The 20,227-nt window shown below is 41.4% G+C and overlaps 1 protein-coding gene across 2 annotated transcripts in view; it reads right to left on the bottom strand.

Moving 5' to 3' along the window:
• Window positions 1-20,227, bottom strand: part of ZFAND3 (zinc finger AN1-type containing 3) — a 236,682-nt gene that overhangs the window by 173,734 nt on the left and 42,721 nt on the right. For both annotated transcript variants that reach the window (XM_074949104.1, XM_074949105.1), the window contains exon 2: window positions 1,872-1,912. In XM_074949104.1, the coding sequence (XP_074805205.1) occupies window positions 1,872-1,912 (41 nt within the window). The remainder of the gene's footprint in view (window positions 1-1,871; window positions 1,913-20,227) is intronic.

The raw sequence follows: 20,227 nt of genomic DNA, 5'->3' as shown, positions 1-20,227 counted from the left end.
TTACCAACAAGCCATAATTGGGTCCTAAGACAGCAAAAGCAAGTTTGGCACTCCTAGAATATCAGTTCTCTCCCTGTCAGTAATAACTAGTGGCAATCTGATCACTGATCCCAGACAGTCAAGGTCTAATGGATACAGCAGCTTTAAATTCACATAATACAGTGTATTTTAGAAAAGAGACTAAAATGGCTCTAAGGGATCCTTGACATTTTAAAGTTTCTACATATAGGTTTGAACAATATCACTCGCAGTGTGAGTAAGCCTTTGCATATGCAGGGTACTTATTCAGAGGGGAAGGGCTTTTCAAACAAGACTTGCAGAACAGGAAGAAAATACATCTTAAACTTGTTTTCTTCTAAAGAAAAATCAATACAAATCAAGGTTTAAAGAAGCTCCACTCCATGTTGATCTGCTGTTTGTACAGCCTGGAGTATTCTGTTAACTCCAAGATATGCAAGATTGTCAGTTTATAGCTAACTATTAAATATACAGGTTGTTTGTAGAGTTGCTGCAGCTGTGTTGGTCCCAGGATATGAGAGAGACAAGGTAGGTGAGGCAATATCTTTTATTGGATCAACTTTTATTGGTGGCAGGTACAAGCTTTTGAGCTATACAAAACTCTTCTGCAGGTCTGGGGAAGGAAGCAGAGTATCACTTCCCCAGATCTGAGGAACAGCTCTTTGTAGCTCAAAAGCCTGTACCTTCCACCAAGAGAAGTTGGCCCAATAAAAGATATTACCTCACCTCCCTTGCCTCTCAAATATAAAAGTGTATATTTGATACGTAAACATACTTGTATGTCTAATACTTACTTGGAATCTGAAATCTGCATGCTTTTCAGTACTCATGTACATCAAAGTTTGTGGTACTTTATTCCTTTACGAAATTAGTATGGTGAACTTGTATATTATCTATGATCCACCAAGCAAGGGTCTTCCTAGACTTTAAAGAGAAATTCCAAAAGGAATCTGGCGGGTACTTTATGCACTCTTAGCTCAAATTTAAAAAAACAAACCAACAAACATGGATTTATGCATTCAAAATGAATAGCCTAAAAAAATTCCAGTGGGTCATTACATTTTAGTTTTAGGGCTCAGCCAAGAATCTAAACCATAATAAGGTTGACTTTTTTTGCCTCAGCTTTTTATATTTACTTCCAGCCCTTGAAGGAGATTCTTTTAAGACATAGAACAATGGAAGAGCTTTAATTATGGCAAAGTAAGTGGCATTAGTATAATGAATGGCAACAGAATGATTTCAGAATCGAGAAAGTTAATGTAAGAGGGTGCAAGCTACAAGAGACTGACAAAAGGTTGATAACAGTTCGCAGCATTCTCCAAGTTTGCAACAGGAAAATATGATGCAGAGCTTAGGGTTGAGCCTGTTGGTCAACAACCAATGATTTAATGTACAAGTTGGATATTAAATACACATGGGCCGCAGGACTGATTTCCATAGCTGCCACTCTTCCTTTTATAGTTTCATCTATGCAAGATTTTGGTGTTTAGTAGGAGAGTAAAAATGTGACCGACTGAATTCAAAATGCCAAACCAGACTGATACATTTTGAAAGCGATGTGAAATTTACATGAGTTGCACTAAGACTGGAGCTCTACAGTTCAAGGGCATCCCAGACTTCTGTTATCTTCACTGGGTGAAGGCTTGATGGGTATATTTACACTAGAGGCTCTTGCTTTATATATTGGGGATTGTTTCAACAAACCTGAGCAAATAAAATGAAGAACCAAAATGAGGAGAATCTGATTTCACACACACTGAAAAAACTGAACCCCATGCATAAACCCCAAAAGAGATGGCAACAATGTGATTTAGATAGTCGAAGAAAAACACAAAACCTTTTAGTGCACTTACCAGCAAAGCATTTGGAACAGAGATTCATAGTCTTGCTGGACCTAGGGCAAGGGGGAAAAAAAAAAAAAAAAAAAAAAAAAAAAGAGAGTAGAGCTAAAAATTCATTATTATAATTCTAAGCAATACATTAGGAGTTTTCAGAAGAAAAACAACGGTAGGAGGGGACAAAAATTTAAATGGCTAGGCACCTATACAAGTCATCAGTGGCAAAGGGCTGGCAGAACTGAAGGCGGGGCAGGGGGTGGGAAAGAATCTCATTTGACAATCTTTCTTCAACTTCGGAAAGAGCTTTCAAAGCATGGCTTCCAAACATTTATCCTAGCATTCATAAATAACCTGTAGGATAACAGGTATGATAGACATGAAAAGCTGAATTATTCCACTTGAATGTGACAGCTCCCTGCAGCAGCAACAGGTTTTCAGGACTGGCAATCTCCCATTGTAACATTTCAGGAAATATGTTGACATGTTTTCTTCTACACAAACTACACAGGATTTGATTTGTCCAGTATTCCTGATTTGGTTCAGACCAAACGCCATAAAAGGCACATTTTGGGGTTACATGAGAAAGCACTTTAACACCATTCTGAGCAGGGTTGAAGTACATGCTGGTAAGCAAGGTTATAGCAAAACTGCCCATGTTAGACCAGTTCCGAAAATAGAGGAACTCACTTTTCATGGGCTGTCTACCTGAAACGTCTCACTAGCACTAAATTAGCTATGTTTCTAAAGGTAAAGACAGATGTGGGAACAAAAACAATGGAGCCTACCAAAATAATTACATTTCTAGTTTAAAATCAAACAAAGCTGGAATTTTGAAAAAGAACCCACAACTTGCATAGTTTATGTATGTTATAAAAATCTAGGCACTCAATGGAGACCACTGTAGTGTCAAATGGCAAGTATTTCTATAAGTGTCTTTTCAGACCAATTACTTCTCAGATTAAATATTTTCCTGATGGAATTATAGAAACATTCTAAGTGTTTTGCAAATAGGGCATTTTAAATTATTTTCCTGTAACATAGAGAAAATCCAGATATGATTACTCATATCTTTGTGCCTGGCATTTCAGGACATTAAGATGCTTTTGAATTTCTGCAAAGGTGAAAGTTGGTTTATAATTGACTAAAAATCCCAATAGAATACAGGTTACTGCAGGTATGAGTCAAACATACTTGCCAGCTACAGCAGGAGATGCACAGACACACACACTAATTTTAAATATGAGCGGTATGTGCGAAGGAGAAACATTAAATCCTAGGGGCGGAAAAAAAGCAGAGCCGCTCTATCCAGCCATACAAATACATCATCTGGTTGATATATACCCAGATATTGAATAAGTGCATTGACATTCTACACAGATTATCTACCTTCAGAAAAACTGCAATTAAAAACAGCAGGTGAGCCCACACCTACAGCATTAGCATACTGAAGTCCCATACTCACTGATTGTGAGTTAGACATTCTAGACTGACTCAATATGCCAGGCAGGAGCGTCTCTGCAAAACCACCAAACCCCAAAGGGCAGTCAAGAGAAAACAAGGCAGAGTAGGGGTGGTTCATACTGATCACTTCAGAGCTGGCAATGAGAAAGAAGGCTTTCAGAGGCATAACCAACCTGCCTCACCTGCTAATTATCAATCCAAAGTCTACTCTTCATAGGATTTTTTAAGAAAAAGCATGGAGAGGGAAGGAAATATATTGCTATGTTAACGAAAAAAATGACACACTTTCACAGCACAGGAGCTGGATATTCTGAACAAGTGGTGCTATGAAACAGTCCCCACATATTCATCTTACTAGCTGAATAACTTCAGGTCACTGTACAGAATCTTTCAGTTTCTCGTTCACATAAGAAGGAAAGATCACAGTGGTCAAACCACACCGAAGAAAGGAGATGTGCTACTACATATTTGGCACATCCTTTTTTTTTAACCCCACAATAAAAGAATAGAGAACAAGTTGAGCAGGTTGTACATTCTGGATCCAGTCTCTATTACTAAATTTCAGTTCAGTACTATGCAGCAAGGCAACTGAAAAAACAAAGCAGAAAGAACCAGAATCAGCAGGATAGCAAAGAGATTTAGAATCAAAGCAACACTCTAGAAATTGAAGTTGCATTCAGCCAGAAGATCAGAGGAATGAAACTGCCAATGCAAGAAATAAAAGATAAAGCAAAATCCTAAAAAGGCCTGTTTATTTTGGATACATTAACACAAGCTGATGAGAAACTTAACAATTTTCTTACAAAGCTGTATCCTGCATAGTACTCACTGCAAAAAACAGATCATCCTACCAAAATCCACCAGATTCTGATTCCAGTCAATCCATCATTTTTCTTTAAAATAATATGGAAGATCTTCGGATGGGGGGCAATAGTGTTTAAAACCCAATTCAACAAAGCACTTAAGTTCCACTGAATTCACACTTAGGCCTGATCTACACTAAAAAGCTAGGTTGACCCAACTCCATTGCTCCGGAGTGTGAAAAATCCACACCCCCAAGCAACACAGTTAAGCTGACCTAACCCCAAGTGTAGACAGTGCTACGTTGACAGAAGAATTCTTCTGCCGACCTAGCTACCGCCTCTCGGGGAGGTGGATAACCTAGGCCGACAGGAGAATCCCTCCTAGGGCGGCCCAGATGCCTGGTTTTCGACCAGCAAGTCTGGTCGAAAAGGGGACCTGACAGTATCCGGTCAGATCTACTGACCTGACACCCAAAGTCTGGTTACTGCGGGCGGGGGAGGCGGGGAGGTGCTAGGTCATCACCCACGCCAGCCCCTACCTCAGCTGGAGCAACCTCCTACCTGTGTCGGGAGGCTGCAGCTCCCAGCCCCAGCCCTGCAGGGAAGTCCCTCCTGACCTGGGCGAGGGTGGGGAGGGTGGAAGGGGAAAAGCAGCAAGCAACAAGGAGGTGGGGGGGAAGACGAGTGGATGGGGGCAGGGCCTCAGGGGGACGAGACAGGTTAGGGGAGGTTCTGGCACTCCTGCTGGAGTGTCCAGCTTTTAATTACCACCAAGATGGCAACCCTAATCCATCCCAATGATGTAGGTAGTGTCTAAACTTCATAGAGTCTTCATAGAATCTCAGGGTTGGAAGGGACCTCAGGAGGTCATCTAGTCCAACCCCCTGCTCAAAGCAGGACCAATCCCCAATTTTTGCCCCAGATCCCTAAATGGCCCCCTTAAGGATTGAACTTGCAACCCTTGGTTTAGCAGGCCAATGCTCAAACCACTGAGCTATCCCATTTAAGTGTAGACAAGCCTTTCGTCACAAAAGGTCACTTCAGAACTCAGTGTACTTAAGTACGTTGTTAATGCTTTGCTGAATCTGGGTCTTAACTAGGGAAATGGACACCACTACCAGCCTGTGGATAACAGTGGCAAATGGGGAAGGGATGGGAGGGCGGGCATTTATAACATGGGGCCAATCCTGTTGCTCCTGAAGTCAACAGAAGTCTAGCCACCCACTCCACTGGAAGCAGGACTGAGCTCACAACAAAACAACTAAATAGAAAGCAGTGCTTTCTTTTGGTTAGAGCACAGGAGTAGAAGTCAGAAGAACAGAGTAATCTTGAGTCAGACAACAGTTCAACTAAGGCCACAGCATAGATGTCACAGAATCAATATTTTGAAAGCAAAATACATAGTTGTGGGTTTTTTTAAATTTTAGTGGTGTTTAGCAAAAAACCTCTACTAAATGCTACACATTGGTATACCTGGATACCCCAGTACTAAACATGTATATGTATACCAGTTACACATAGTTATACCCACTTCCAGCAAGATCAGGTATGTAATGCCACAGAAGTCTCATACTGTTTCTGTACAGTGCAATATGAAGTTATGATTTTTAACAAAGTAAAACTGACTAAAGGTTTCCACTGTATATTTCACTGTAAATTATTAATAGCTAACCCATCTCCCCAAAACACTGGAAGATAAGGCTGAAACTGAAAAATTCTTAATATACCTCCAGAAAAAGCAAGCCACTACTGTTCACAAAGTTCAGCTGAATTATTTTTGTAAAGGTGAGGAAGGTACCATGGTTCTAGAACTCCAAGTCAATACAGAAATGGGGAATCTCATGCAGGATGGATTTAAAAAAAAAATCAAGGATTTCTTAATTTTATTTCAATTATACTATGGTTTTTCTTTTTACAAATAAACCTGTTTAAAATTAAATCTGAATTGAGTACAAAATATGTTAAGGACTAAGCTTATTATAATCTCTTAAAACATTTAAATAAAAAAAAAAATACGTTGAATCCATAAGCCTCTATCAGAAACTTTGAGTTAAAGACTGCTTGTATATATAAAGAATGGGGGGGAGGGGAGAGAGAACCTGAGGGCAGGTCTACACTACAGCGGGGATAGATGGCCTGAGATCGATCCACTGGCGGTTGATTTAGCGGGTCTAGTAAAGACCTGCCAAATTGACTGTAGATCGCTCTCCAGTTGACCCCTATACTCTATCCTCAATGATAAGAGTAAGATAAGTCAACTGGAGATTTTCTCCCGTCAACCCGCAGAGGTGTAGACCCTGCGGTAACTTGACCTAAGGTTTGTCGACTCCAGGTACGTGAATAACGTAGCTGGAGTTGCGTAGCGTAGGTCGACTTACTGAGGTAGCGTAGACATAGCCTGACTTTTGAAGTCAAGCTTTATAAATATGGCACAATAGGTCATGTACATTAGGGGACTGATCCTGTAGGGGAACCTGGGACTGTGCGTTTAATTGCTGGTAGGTTTCTAACCTCACATTTGCATCACAAGAGTCAACCTCACACTTAGTGATAGTTAATGGAGAATTGCATACTTGTGTCTGTTAAACAATGGATTTCTATAGATAATTTACAATCTACCCTTGGAAATAATTTAAGTTAGTATTCAGACATCCACAAATATGAATAAATCAAAGCAAACTAATAGTATTGGCTTAAAGAGACTTTGAAGTTAAAAGGTTTCAGAGTAGCAGCCGTGTTAGTCTGTATTCGCAAAAAGAAAAGGAGTACTTGTGGCACCTTAGAGACTAACAAATTTATTTGAGCATAAGCTTTATTTGAGCTGTAGCTCACGAAAGCTTATGCTCAAATAAATTGGTTAGTCTCTAAGGTGCCACAAGTACTCCTTTTCTTTTTATGAAGTTAAAACCAATTGGAAGGTACAGTGTCAGAAAAGAAACCATTTAACTGATGTAAAGTTACCCTGTGGATTCAGGAACTATAAAGTGAAACAAGCTACCCAGGTCAAGTGGCATGACATAGAAAATTAGAGGCAGAGGATACTTCAAGGCAGCTGGAAAATCCTCAAGGACAGAGAATGATCAGATGTAACATTTCTATAGGCCTCACTGGCTCAAGGAAAGTTCAGGTAGTAGAGAACATAATATTCCTTTAAACAGATAGAGGAGAAAGTACCAGCAGCAAAATAGGGACTTTGATAGAGGAAGAAATTTACAAGTCTGCCCTCAAGCAAAACTACAATTACAGTGATATTTACACACTCCTGGAGGGCTGGCAACCCCGTCTTTCACTTTCCCTGCTAATGCCTGCAAATTTCCCCAGTAGATGAAGAAGCCATTTTAAGGATTCAGAAGCACATATGTGAACACATGACGTCACACATACACTGCATTTTAAAATCTTAACTCACTAACCAACATTTATACTCCCCCACCCTCCCATCAGATTTTTAAAAAAAAGGGGGGGGAAAAAAGGCTTTTATAGGCTAAAGCCTCATAAGCCAACCTCCAGCCTAAACTAGAGTTTTGTTGTTTTGTTGGGGGGTTTTTTATGGCCAAGGACCATAATGGAAAATGAAGGCTGTGCAGAGGGGAACTATAATTGTGAAAATTAACATACTTGAAATCTCAAATACATATTGGTATCACAGGTGCCAACTTTTGACGGCGCCGGTGGGTGCTTGCACCCCTGCCCCAACTCCGCCCCTCCCTGCCCCTATTGGATCCCTCCCCAAATCCCTGCCCCGGCCCTGCCTCCTCCCCCAAGCGCACCGCATTCCCCCTCCTCCCCCCTCCCTCCCAGCACTTGCTCCGCGAGCCTGGGCGGAAGGGGGAGAAGCAGGACCCAGCAGTGCGCTCAGGGGAGGAGGTGGAGCAGAGGCAGAGGTGAGCTGGTGTGGGGTGGAGAGCTGCCCCATGGGTACTCCAGCCCCAGAGCACCCACGGCGTCGGCACCTATGATTGGTATTATAACTTACTGGCAATCTGAATGACATACAGCAGTATGAAGAGTTCTTTAAATTCTGTTACCACTGATTGCACTTTTCTACTTACCCTTACTGAAACTGTATTAAGATCTGAGCTCATCCACTCCAACAACAACATTTCAAAGCAGTTTACTGGATTCTATTCACTATTCCACTAAGTATTCTATTTATTACTAGCAGTGTGGTTAAGCATTATCATAAAAGTGTGGTACAACTCAAGGCACAAAACCCCACTCAGTACCTGCCAGTGTTTTTGCAATAAATTACAGATACAATATGTAATCCCACTTCTTTACACCAGCGAGCATGACTAAAATCCTAACTGCAAATCCTCAGAGCAGAGACTGCTAGATGTATTGTGCGTAAGTATAGTAACTTAAATCTAAAAGACTGAAGACAATCTAGAATTTCAAGAATATGTAAATGGTCAATTTTGAGCATTAGAAAGAAACTGAGGAGGGATATCCAGAAATCTATCTAATATCCAAACACCTTCCTTTTTTCCAATGAAATCTATTTTCTGAAAAGCAGTGTCAGTTGTAGCTCAGAGAAACTAATGGTTTTGCCATGAAATCATGTTTCACGGTGGACTGAAAATCTGTTTAAAAAATAAAGGGGTGGTGAAAGGAAGCTAAACACATACAGAAAAACTAATACCAGATTACTCCTCCCCATTGCTAATAAGCAATGTAAGAAACTCAGCTCCCCAAACCTTCTCTGTGCTAGAAAATTTCTTAACCTTTCTCCAGTAACAGCTGAACTAGTGCTACTACTGCAGGGGTGGGCAACTTTTTAGTCTGAGGGCTACATCTGGGTGGGGAAATTGTATGGCAGGCCATGAATGCTCACGAAATTAACAATTCAGAGATATTCAAATAAACTTTATTTAATGAAGATTCATTTTAGTGAAAATAAACATAAAACCTTACTTACTGTTATAAATATACCATCATAACAATGTATTACAATAAGTAAATCAAACTTACCCCCTTTCCATGCCCTCTCTCTCTAGTCTGGATTTGTCGGGCGTCAGCTTCCAGTCATTGGAACTCATTGAGATTCACCAGCGCCCTGCTCTCAGAAATCTCCTCCCACATGAAAACCGCCACTGAGCACTCCCTGGCCAACTACTCTTTGTTTTATCCTCAACAATGGAAAATTAACACGACTAAAACATCAGAGTCACGTAAGCCAACAAATAGCAGGCACATGGGCTTGCACGTTCCAGGCTCTGATGGTGCGTGAGGCACGTTCAGGTTGTGCAGCTGGAGTAACATGAGTGCCCTCATGCCTGTCACGCAGGTCCTGAATACACAGGAGCCCCCAACCCCGCTCCCCGACAGAAGCGCTGGAGCAGAGAAAGCCCCCAACCCGACTTCCCAGCGGAAGTGCCAGGTGGGTGGAGTGGGGCAATGGAGCTTGAGGGCCAGATTAAAAGGTCTGATGGGCTGGATGCAGCCCACGGGCCATAGTCTGCCCACCCCATACTAATTTGTAAGCACTTACACCACTGGCAGGACAGGTGCACCTCCTCCATTCTTAAAAAGCATAAGAATTTTTCTATGCTCAATGCACTCCTTCAATGCCTGAGTAAAGTCAGATTTTCCTAAATACTGGTTCAAATCTTCTATTTGAAGACAGGGTGCATGTGTGTATTATAGTTAACTTGATATACATTTGAACACTAGATACGATTTCAGAACAATTGGAAAATCCCAGAATCTGCATTTTTATTGGGCCTAAGGGCTTGTCTATGCAGGCAGCAAAGCACACTAGAGGGGTGTGATTTGTAGAGCACACTAACATGCTGTATTCCAACTGTCCCATGCAGACCTTGCTGGTGCACTTCAAAGTTCAAACAGTTCAGACTGTTTAATGTATAGTAGATATCTTTTAGAGCGTGCCAGGAGGATCTACGCAAGGCAGTTGGAGTGCAGCACGTTAGTGCTCTCTACAAATCATCCCACTAGTGTGCTTTGCTGTGCCGTGTACATAAGTCCTGATACATTCCCGCATGCCGTGTGAAGGGTTCCAAATGAGTAGTTCAAACTGTTGTATGCTAAATTAAAAAGGGGAGTGAACTGCAACAGAAATTCCAAACTGAAACTGGTAACATTAATACAGTGGTAAGGTTAAGAAATGAAGCACACAAGTTCTTTTACAACTTAGAAGTTGCAATGAACTGGCAGTACAAAAAACTCTGATCTGCTTCAATGACACTGTAATTGGAATGGTGATTAAATGCTTCCTGGGCCTTTTCCAGAATGGCAATTATACAGCAGGATCGCTGCAACCTAAACATCTTAGCTCACTGAATGATACCCATCCAGCATGTCAGAGGTCATATGTCTGAGAAATACTTTAATAATTAATGAATGGCAAGACATGCAACAAAGACTATACACAAGCCTCCTTCCTGCATATGTAATGGACATATTGTTTAATATATTCAGCAACCTGAGACAACCTGATGTATGTTAGAGCAATGCATTTGTACCACGGTAGCTAATAGTCTGTCAACATTTCCATTATACAGCAATTTTCAAAGGTTTATAATTCCGCTGAAGAATCTGCTGAGCTGAATCTTTGCAGAGAGTAAAAGCAATACTGTAACCCATGTTTGTATATGTTTGTCCAAGTAGGCCAGTAGATTTAGTGTTAAAGAAAATTGATCTAACCCTGTATTTTAGTTTTTCTTTATATTGCTTTTCATCAATGTCATCCACAGCACAGTAACACCTCACCTTGTATAGGGAGGAGGATAATTAGACTGTTAATTAGACCCTCAATCAACCCCTTGGATACTCTGTATAAAATTGTATACAACTTTCTTAACAGAACCATTTAACTTTCCTTATAAATGGAGAGTACAATTTGGGAACAGTGTATTGAATAGTGAGGATGCCAATGGTAAAGGGTTTCAAATAAGCAGTTCAAACTGTTGTCTGCTAAATTAAAAAGTGGAGTGAACTGCAATAGAAATTCCAAACTGAAACCGATAACATTAATACAGTGGTAAGGTTAAGAAATGAAGTACACGTCAGGAAATAATATAGTTAATGATGAAAGCTCAAATTTAACTTTACCCTTGTGCTCATGCTTTAAAAACAGTCTACTGAAGAAGAACTCTGTGAAAGTTGCCTTAATTTGGTCCCTTTGTAGGTATGCATTATAATACAGTCTTTCAGCCCACAGCAGAAATGGTGTTCACCATAGGTGCTGACTCCGTGGGTGCTCCAGGGCTGGAGCACCCACAGAAAAAAAAATGGTGGGTGCATAGCACCCACCGGCAGCCCCCTTATCAGCACCTCCCCCTCTGCCCCACACCTCCCACCTGCCACAATCAGCTGTTCCATGACCTGCAGGAGGCACTGGGGGGGGAGGGTAGAGGAGCAAGAGCTGGGCACGCTCAGGAGAGGGGGCTGAACAGGGTGGAAAGAGGCAGGGCGGGGGCAGAGTGGGGGCAGGAAGAGGCAGGGCAGGGGTGGGGCCTTGGGGAAGAAGCAGAGTAGGGGCAGGGCTTGGGGCAGAGCCGGGGGGACCATCCGCCAGCACATTAGAAACTCGGTACATGTTCACTGAACAATCAGTTATTCAAATCTGGTTTTATCCTCATTATTCAATGTATGGCCCCATGTCTGCACACCTTCCAAACCCTGCTCAGTTCCAGTGCCACAGAGGCCTCCAAAAGCCAGCAGCAGCAACTGCATGGAAAGTCCTGCTCAGCTCTCGGTTGGAGCATATCCAGTCACTGTGGGGAGGGTGCACACCGAGTCCAATCCAGTCCATGAAGGAGTTGTGGGGGGATAGAGCATGCCCAGTGCAGACACAACTTTGGGGGATTTAGCTGCTAATCTATAACAAGTTTCTACTGAGCACATGTGAATTGAGATTTTTCAAAGTCTTATAAATTACCCAAACGTGACTGTTTTTTCATAGGGAAGTGTCACGGGTGACTGAGCCCTTTAAGAGGGAGCAAGGGTTCCAGTGCACCCATGACTGATTACCTGCCACCCAACTGGGCAGGGAAGGAACCTTGACCTTTAAGGGAAATGGATGCACCCAGAGTGAAGTAAGAGGAGAGCTGCTGAAAAGACTCAAGAAGAAAGGAGCTGGGGAAACTGCTGGAGGAGTGACCAGACAGTCTAGTAGACACAGGCCCAAGAAGTGGGTCTTTGCAACCTCCCGACCTCAAGGGGACAGACTGATTCCATAGAGCTTGGGAAGGGCTGATAACTGTACTAAGTAGAGAGGCTTGGAACCTGAGAGACCTCAAGTAAGAGGAGCTGAGCCCAGCTGGAGACTGGGGGTGAGTAGGAAGAGGCTTTACAATGGGTTTGTTTTAATAAACCAGCCCCCAGGAAAGGGGTTTGTTATTGGACATAAGCCTTGGTAACAAGGAGTCCGGTGGCACCTTAAAGACTAACAGATTTATTTGGGCATAAGCTTTTGTGGGTAAAAAACCACTTCTTCAGATGCATGGAGTGAAAATTACAGATGCAGGCATTATTATACTGACAAATGAAGAGAAGGGAGTTACCTCTCAAGTGGAGAACCAGAACTTACCTACATGCCTCCAGCTTCCATCCAGGACACATCACACGATCCACTGTCTACAGCCAAGCCCTAAGATGCAACCGAATTTGCTCCAATCCCTCAGACAGAGACAAACACCTACAAGATCTTATCAAGCATTCTTAAAACTACAATACCCACCTGGGGAAGTGAGGAAACAGACTGACAGAGTGAGACGGGTAGCCAGAAATCACCTACTATAGGACAGGCCCAACAAGGAAAACTGAACACCACTGGCCATCACCCCAGCTAAAACCTCTCCAGCACATCATCAATGATCTACAACTTATCCTGGAAAATGATCCCTCGCTTTCACAAACCTTGGGAGGCAGGCCAGTCCTTGCTTACAGACAGCCCCCAACCTGTAGCAAATACTCATCAGCAACTACACACCACACCACAGAAACACTAACCCAGGAACCAATCCCTGTAGCAAACCCCATTGCCTACTCTGTCCCCATATCTACTCTAGCAACACCATCAGAGGACCCAACCACATTAGCCACACCATCAGAAGCTCATTCACTTGCACGTCTACTAATGTTATATATGCCATCATGTGCCAGCAGTGCCCCTCTGCCATGTACACTGGCCAAACCGGACAGTCCCTACGTAAAAGGATAAATGGACATAAATCGGACATCAGGAATGGTAACATACAAAAGCCAGTAGGAGAACACTTCAATCTTCCTGGACATTCTGTAACAGATTTGAAAGTAGCTATACTTGAACAAAAAAAGTTCAGAAACAAACTTCAAAAAGAAGCAGCAGAACTAAAATTAATTTGCAAATTTAACACCATTAATTTGGGCCTGAATAGGGACTGGGAGTGGCTGGCTTATTACAAAAGCAGCTTTGCCTCTCCTGGAATTGACACCTCCTCATCTATTATTGGGAGTGGACTACATCCACTCTGATCAAATTGGCCCTGTCAACACTGGTTCTCCACTTGTGAGGTAACTCCCTTCTCTTCATGTGTCAGTATAATAATGCCTGCATCTCTAATTTTCACTCCATGTATCTGAAGAAGTTGTTTTTTATCCACGAAAGCTTATGCCCAAATAAATCTGTTAGTGTTTAAGGTGCCACTGGACTCCTTGTTGTTTTTGTGGATACAGGCTAACAGCTACCCCCTGTTACTTGAAGCTTTGGTAAATTATTCCTGGCAACATGTGAAGGGGAAATCAACGCAGGGGCCTACAGACCCACATCGAGTATAAAGGGGTGATGAGGAGGTAGCTGCCCCTTCATAAGAAGGTAAAAAGGTCTCTCTCTGAAACAAAGGCCACCCCAAATTTCAAGTCCCTGCTCCAAGCCATTGTGGTGATAAAGTTTCTCAAAGACATGGTTGTAGAAAGATGCAAAAATGCATTTTTCCCTAATCTTGTTCTTGGAAACATCTGCTGAAGCCTTCCATAAAAAGAGTTCAGCCTTAAGGAGACACCTGGACTTGAAGATTTCAACTTTAACAGTTTAAATTTGGCCAAGTTATAAGCATCTGAAAACAGGATAATATAATGGGAAGTGCTGAGGCAAGCTTAACTATAGGTGGCACCACAAGCACCGACTATAGTAAGAAATCCTAGTTTCTATTAAACATGTGTAGAGCACCAGTCATATCGGGAAACTACAACCTTACAGTAAGTTATAGTACACACAGCATGTTTCCACGTCTCGTATTCATGTTTGAGGAAAATGAGTTCAATCGTCTAAAGTTATGAATGTTTAAACTTGAATACCGCCTAAAGACTGAGATAGTGAATGCTCTAAATCACTAAGTTTTGAGTAGACCTAAAAAAGTCTGAGGTCTTGTCTGTACTGCAAGATAGCTCAAGTTATTACATTCTGGATTTGTCTATACAGCAACTAGGAGGGGGCGTCTCAGAGTGGTTAGACAGACACATGAGAGCTCTGCCTGAGCTAGTGCTCTAAAAAATAGCAGTCTGGCTGAGGCAGTATGGGCAGCATCTTGGGCTAGCCATCCAAGTACAATCCTAGTGGAGCCCATGCCACTGAGGCCACACTGTTATTTTTGGCATACTAGCTCAGGCACCGATGGCACAACTGCCTATATGTGCTGGGAAACACCCACCCAGTCGCTATGTAGACATACCTTCCAAATACTACGTTTGAGCTAGGCTAACTCAAGTGAGAGTGGTCACACTGCGGAAACACTTCACAGTGATTTAGCAACACAGGCCTTGTCTACACTACAGGGGGAGATCGATCTAAATAATGTAGCTGAAGTCAAGATACTTAGATCTACTTACCGCGGGGTCCACACTACACAATGTCGACAGGAGACGCTCTCCTATTCTCAGTGGTAGCAGATGACAGGACAAGGAGTAATGGTCTCAAGTTGCAGTGGGGGAGGTTTAGGTTGGATATTAGGAAAAACTTTTTCACTAGGAGGGTGGTGAAACACTGGAATGCGTTCCCTAGGGAGGTGGTAGAATCTCCTTCCTTAGAAGTTTTTAAGGTCAGGCTGACAAAGCCCTGGCTGGGATGATTTAATTGGGGATTGGTCCTGCTTTGAGCAGGGGGTTGGACTAGATGACCTCCTGAGGTCCCTTCCAACCCTGATATTCTATGATTCTATGATTCCTATAGACTCCCCTTGTGCTTCTTGTTCAGGTGGATTACAGGACTCGACGGGGGAGAACGATCGGCGGTCAATTTAACCGCCGATGCATCGATTGCCGTTTGTCGAACATCCCCCCCCCCCCCCCGGTAAGTGTAGACAAGCCCACAGAGTGAGTAGATTAACAGCTAATAAGTTGTGTTAACTTGAGCTGTAGCTGGATCCCCACTGCATCACTAGTTCAAGCATCAGCAGCATTCAAGCTTCAACTCATACACCCTGATGAGCCAGCCAATTCAAGCTTAAAGTAACACTTAACTCAAGCTAGAGATTTATTTGTGTAGATATGAGTTGGGCTAGAGGCTAACACTGCAGAGAAGGCAAACCCTGAGTGAAAGATTTAACTTGCAGACCTCAAACATTTACTTGTAAAAAGTATTCGACCCATTTGCTTTCAACATTGCCTGCTTTGTAGAGAAGAGAAAAAGAAATCAAGCCTGAAAAATGTGGTATTATATACTTATATAAGAAAGCCTAATTGAAATTTGTCACTATGATACTATAATGTGGGACAATGTTAAATGTACAAACCCAGACAGGCAAATTTAAGGTTGACCTTTCATATTTAACTCTGTCTTTCATGATATGATTACTTGACTTCACTGCTTTGACATTGCATTCAAGAGGGTTTTTTTGCATGGTATATTCTTTGCATTTTTGAAGGAGAAAGGATTACCAATGAAGCTTGCAAATTCCATAATCATGAACTATCTAATTTAATGTCTCCTAAGCATCCAGACACCCTTTACCATTGCTCAGCAGGATACGTATCCCTTAATTTTTAATCACTTTAGATATTTAGATTTTTTTTTAAAAAACTCAGCACTTAAAATTTAACTCCTGTTTTACCACTTTAGTTGGCAATAGCTAAATCCATCCCCAGAATAAAATGTATGCTAATTCTGCCTTAATTGTGCTAATTAAGTAACTCGGTACCATTGGGGCAGGCAGGAGCCATCTCTTTCTGTTTTGGAAGGCACCTCCAGCTGCCATTCCTAACAAACCACTCCTGACCCCCCAACAAATCAGTTTCCTATAAATACCAAGATAGATTTCTAAAGTGCCTAATCATAGTAACTAGGTGTAGAATACAAATTGAAATAAAATGTTCCATAAAGATATCTAATGCTTGGTTAGTTATTCTTTACTTAGGACATTCCCACCTTCATGCTTTCCTTCCCTTTTTCCTCACTTTCTTCATGGCCCTTTCTACACTAGATAAATTAATACAAGATATCACATTGGTGTAACTTTAGTTCAGATGAACTGATGTTAGCAGCGTAGTGAGATCCATTCTAGAAAAGCAAACCAGCTGCCAACCCCATTTTCAACACTGCTGCAGAATCTGTAGCAAGTAGTCAGGGGAGCTGCCTACACTTGGGCTCCCAAAAACGATAAATCTCATTCAGCTGAAATGGCATTAAATACCAGTGGGACTTTTTGATGATTTCTCTAGCACAGATGAGGTCTATAGGATGGTTCTTTAGCCCTCCCCTGGATGGGAAGACCTGAAAGAAATTCTATCTCACCTTGTGCTCTAGAAGTGATTGGGCTTGTGTTGATCAAGATTGGAGCTCTCTACTATGAATGTTCTGCCTCTGACTCCTGGAATTCGGGACACCAACCATGTTAGTGTTCCTTACTAATGCAGGAGAGTTTTGGTAGGTTGTAGTTGCAAAATGTTTGAGTTAACAGACAAGGGCCTGAGTAAAGGCTTTAATCATCTGGACTAGAACACTGAACTGGATTTTGAATGGAATGGGGAGTAAGACAGAAAATGCTTTTGTGATGGCCTCTTGCCAGTCTCTCCTACTCAAAAAGCACGCCGATATGTCCCCAAAATGCAGCCATTCTGATTTAGCATATACTAATTGTGTATACTGTAGTATTCTTTTGCATTTATATTGCATCTTTCATACTGAAGCACTACGTAAATTTTACATGTTCAGAAGCAACGAAGGGCACCAGCCTCTGTGGCAAAGCCCAGCAGCCAACCAGCCAACAGGACACTGCACAACAGCAGAAAGAGGAAATGTACGCAGACAGCAGAACAACCCCCTACTCTTAGAGAATGCATCATCGGCCCTGACACCTACACACAGCTGACAGAATTTCAGTTAAGGTCTTGCCTGAACTTCATAGAGCTTAATGTATCTAAATTGAGGATGAAAGGCTGAGACAGCTCTCTCTGTATTTCCAAAGAAAGTAACAACTACCAAGCAGACCAAGTCATCCTCTTCCAGCAGAGTCTAAATGGTCCACGTTGCTATTTTGCATTTTCTTTTTGAAGTCAGCTTCCCCGCAGAAAATGCTACTGTCAAACATTCACTCTCCTTAAATCACTTGCAATCTTTTAATGTATAACCTGTATACTTCACTTCCCTCCAGGCTCAAAAGAAGCAAACGGATACAGGAAGTGTGTGCACGCGCTACGTATGTACAGAATATGAAGGGCTCTTACTGGCAAAGGTGGGAATAAAACTCAAGTTCTGGCCTACTCACCTTCCACTTATTCCTCTAGAGCATAAATTTTTACATACTGCTGTTGCACCTACATGTGGCCTCCATGGAGACACAACCATCTCTCTGAGATTTTACAATATCCAATTACCTTGTTCCTTAGACCAGGTACTCAGATAAGGTGATAAGGGACTTGCAAATACCTACCTTATCCCTGTACTCCCTTCCCCAAATAATCTCATTAAGATCTACAAAGCAAGTCATGTTTGAAGAAAACTGGTACAGTCATCACTGAGTTGTTTGCAAAATTTCTGATAATATATGGGGAATTTCTCACATGCAGAAGTCAGGTAACTACACAGATTTTACAGAATCTTGCAAAAAAATTAATTTCTAGACGAAAGTCAAGTGTGGAATTCACAAAGAAGCTAAGAAAGCCACAATTAACTGAAAAGGGAAGAAATATAATAAAAGTTCAATCTCAACTTTAAATGCTGAATTCCCTGTGGACCAAGACATGGCCTCATGATTCTTTTAATGTATGTTGTAACATGCAGCAGAACTGAGAGACTAATACAGGTGAAGATATAAGGTCACTAAAAATTACAGGAGAAGACTCAGAGGAAACAAATCTTTATCTGTAACATGAATATTGAAGAAAATACATTTTCAATGAACAAAGTAAACATGGAGAAAATTTTAGATATTTATAGGCATATTCAGCATTTTGTAAAGGTTATAACTTCAGAATGAGGAACAGATGCCATGCAAGTTGTTTATGCTTCAGGGAACTTTCCCCTTTGAATGTAGGTTAAATATGAATAACAATTACAAGTCTCTCAGTCAAAAGGAGCTTTTATATTCTGATACATCCCGTTCAATATAGTGTCCTAAAAATAAACAGACTCCCCACAAACTGATGCAGCTTCAACAACAAATGAGAACATTTACAAAATAGTGAAAGGGGTGCCCAAACAAAAGCAAAAAGTCAAGAATGAACCCGGAGTTCACCCTGTAGTATTGTATCACATACAAATCTCATATTGATCTCTGTGACCTAGCCATACCCAAGTGAATTAAGGACAGAATGGCAGCCTCAACTTTTAATTTCCTTATTTTTCTTGCTCAGTGACACCATTTTAGGTTATTTAAACATTTCTGTCTTTGAATACTATGCTTACAAGGTAAAGCTGCTTGAAAAGCAAAGGCAGCACCTTGATCAGGTGTTTCCAATTACATCTTATTAGCTTCTTCTTTCTGAAATGTACAAGTAATGAACAAAGTGTTAATTTTATGCTAACACATCTCTTTAAAACTTCTTTAACTACTAGGACAATGATTTTGACTCAGAAGTCAATTTTATATCTAGTGCTATCATTACTTGGGAGCTATTGGATAAGTCTTTAATTCTCTGCAGCCAGCTTTGTGATGCACTCATTGTACAAGAGAAATATAGCACTTCAACTCTTCTGACATTTAAGGGGAAAGGGTATAATAAGTGATATGTAAACTATCTGGCATTCCTGGTTAACATTGTACCAGCTACTATGTACAGCCTGTTATATACTCAAATCAACTTTTTTACTTAAGGATATCAATGGAGGTGGCACATTTCACTGTTAGTTGGCACAGGCTTTTTAGATTTCCACAGCTTGCCAAAAGGGCACTTTCAGGCCACATGTGTACACTATGCAGACATGTGAGAGAAGATAAGTTCAGGGAACAGAATGCTGTTGAGACGTGGATCCCTTCTGCACTAAACAAGCAAAGTCTCATTGCCAGAGTTGCTTCTCCTACAGAGAGAGACCACAATCCATGTGAACACCACTGCTGAGTATCTGGGCATAAGGACAGGTTTCAGAGTAACAGCCGTGTTAGTCTGTATTCGCAAAAAGAAAAGGAGTACTTGTGGCACCTTAGAGACTAACCAATTTACGAAAGCTCATGCTCAAATAAATTGGTTAGTCTCTAAGGTGCACAAGTACTCCTTTTCTTTTTGGGCATAAGGAGTTAGAAATAACTTCAAAAAGAGACCCGTGGACCCAAGTGATTGTTATAAAAAAAACAATGCTCAGGAAGGCTCAAATGGGGAGAAGGACAGCGTCTATACAATCACCAACTCCACTAAAATACTTTGCTACACTTGTCTTTGGCTAAACTGATTTTTTTTTTTTTTTTTTTTTTTTTTTACATACACTGTTCTCTTTAATTGGGATACAGTTGCTACTAACACTTTGCATCAGAGTTAGTCAAACATGTTTCAACTTCAGCAACCACTCTGGAAATTACAGAACTGGACTTCTAGTGACTGCCTAACTGACTATAGCATAAACAAATTCACCTTTGGACTAACAAAGGAAGTTTGGAAGTTAGCAGCTGAGGAGGGGTGTCAAAAGAACGCCTCCTCTTAATCTTAACTTCAGGGTCACTACTGTGATGTTATAAT

Source organism: Natator depressus, chromosome 3 (assembly GCF_965152275.1).
Source record: "Natator depressus isolate rNatDep1 chromosome 3, rNatDep2.hap1, whole genome shotgun sequence".
Taxonomy (NCBI): Eukaryota; Metazoa; Chordata; order Testudines; family Cheloniidae; genus Natator; species Natator depressus.
Note: the sequence above shows the minus strand (reverse complement) of the source record. Positions and strands in the feature narration are given on the sequence as shown.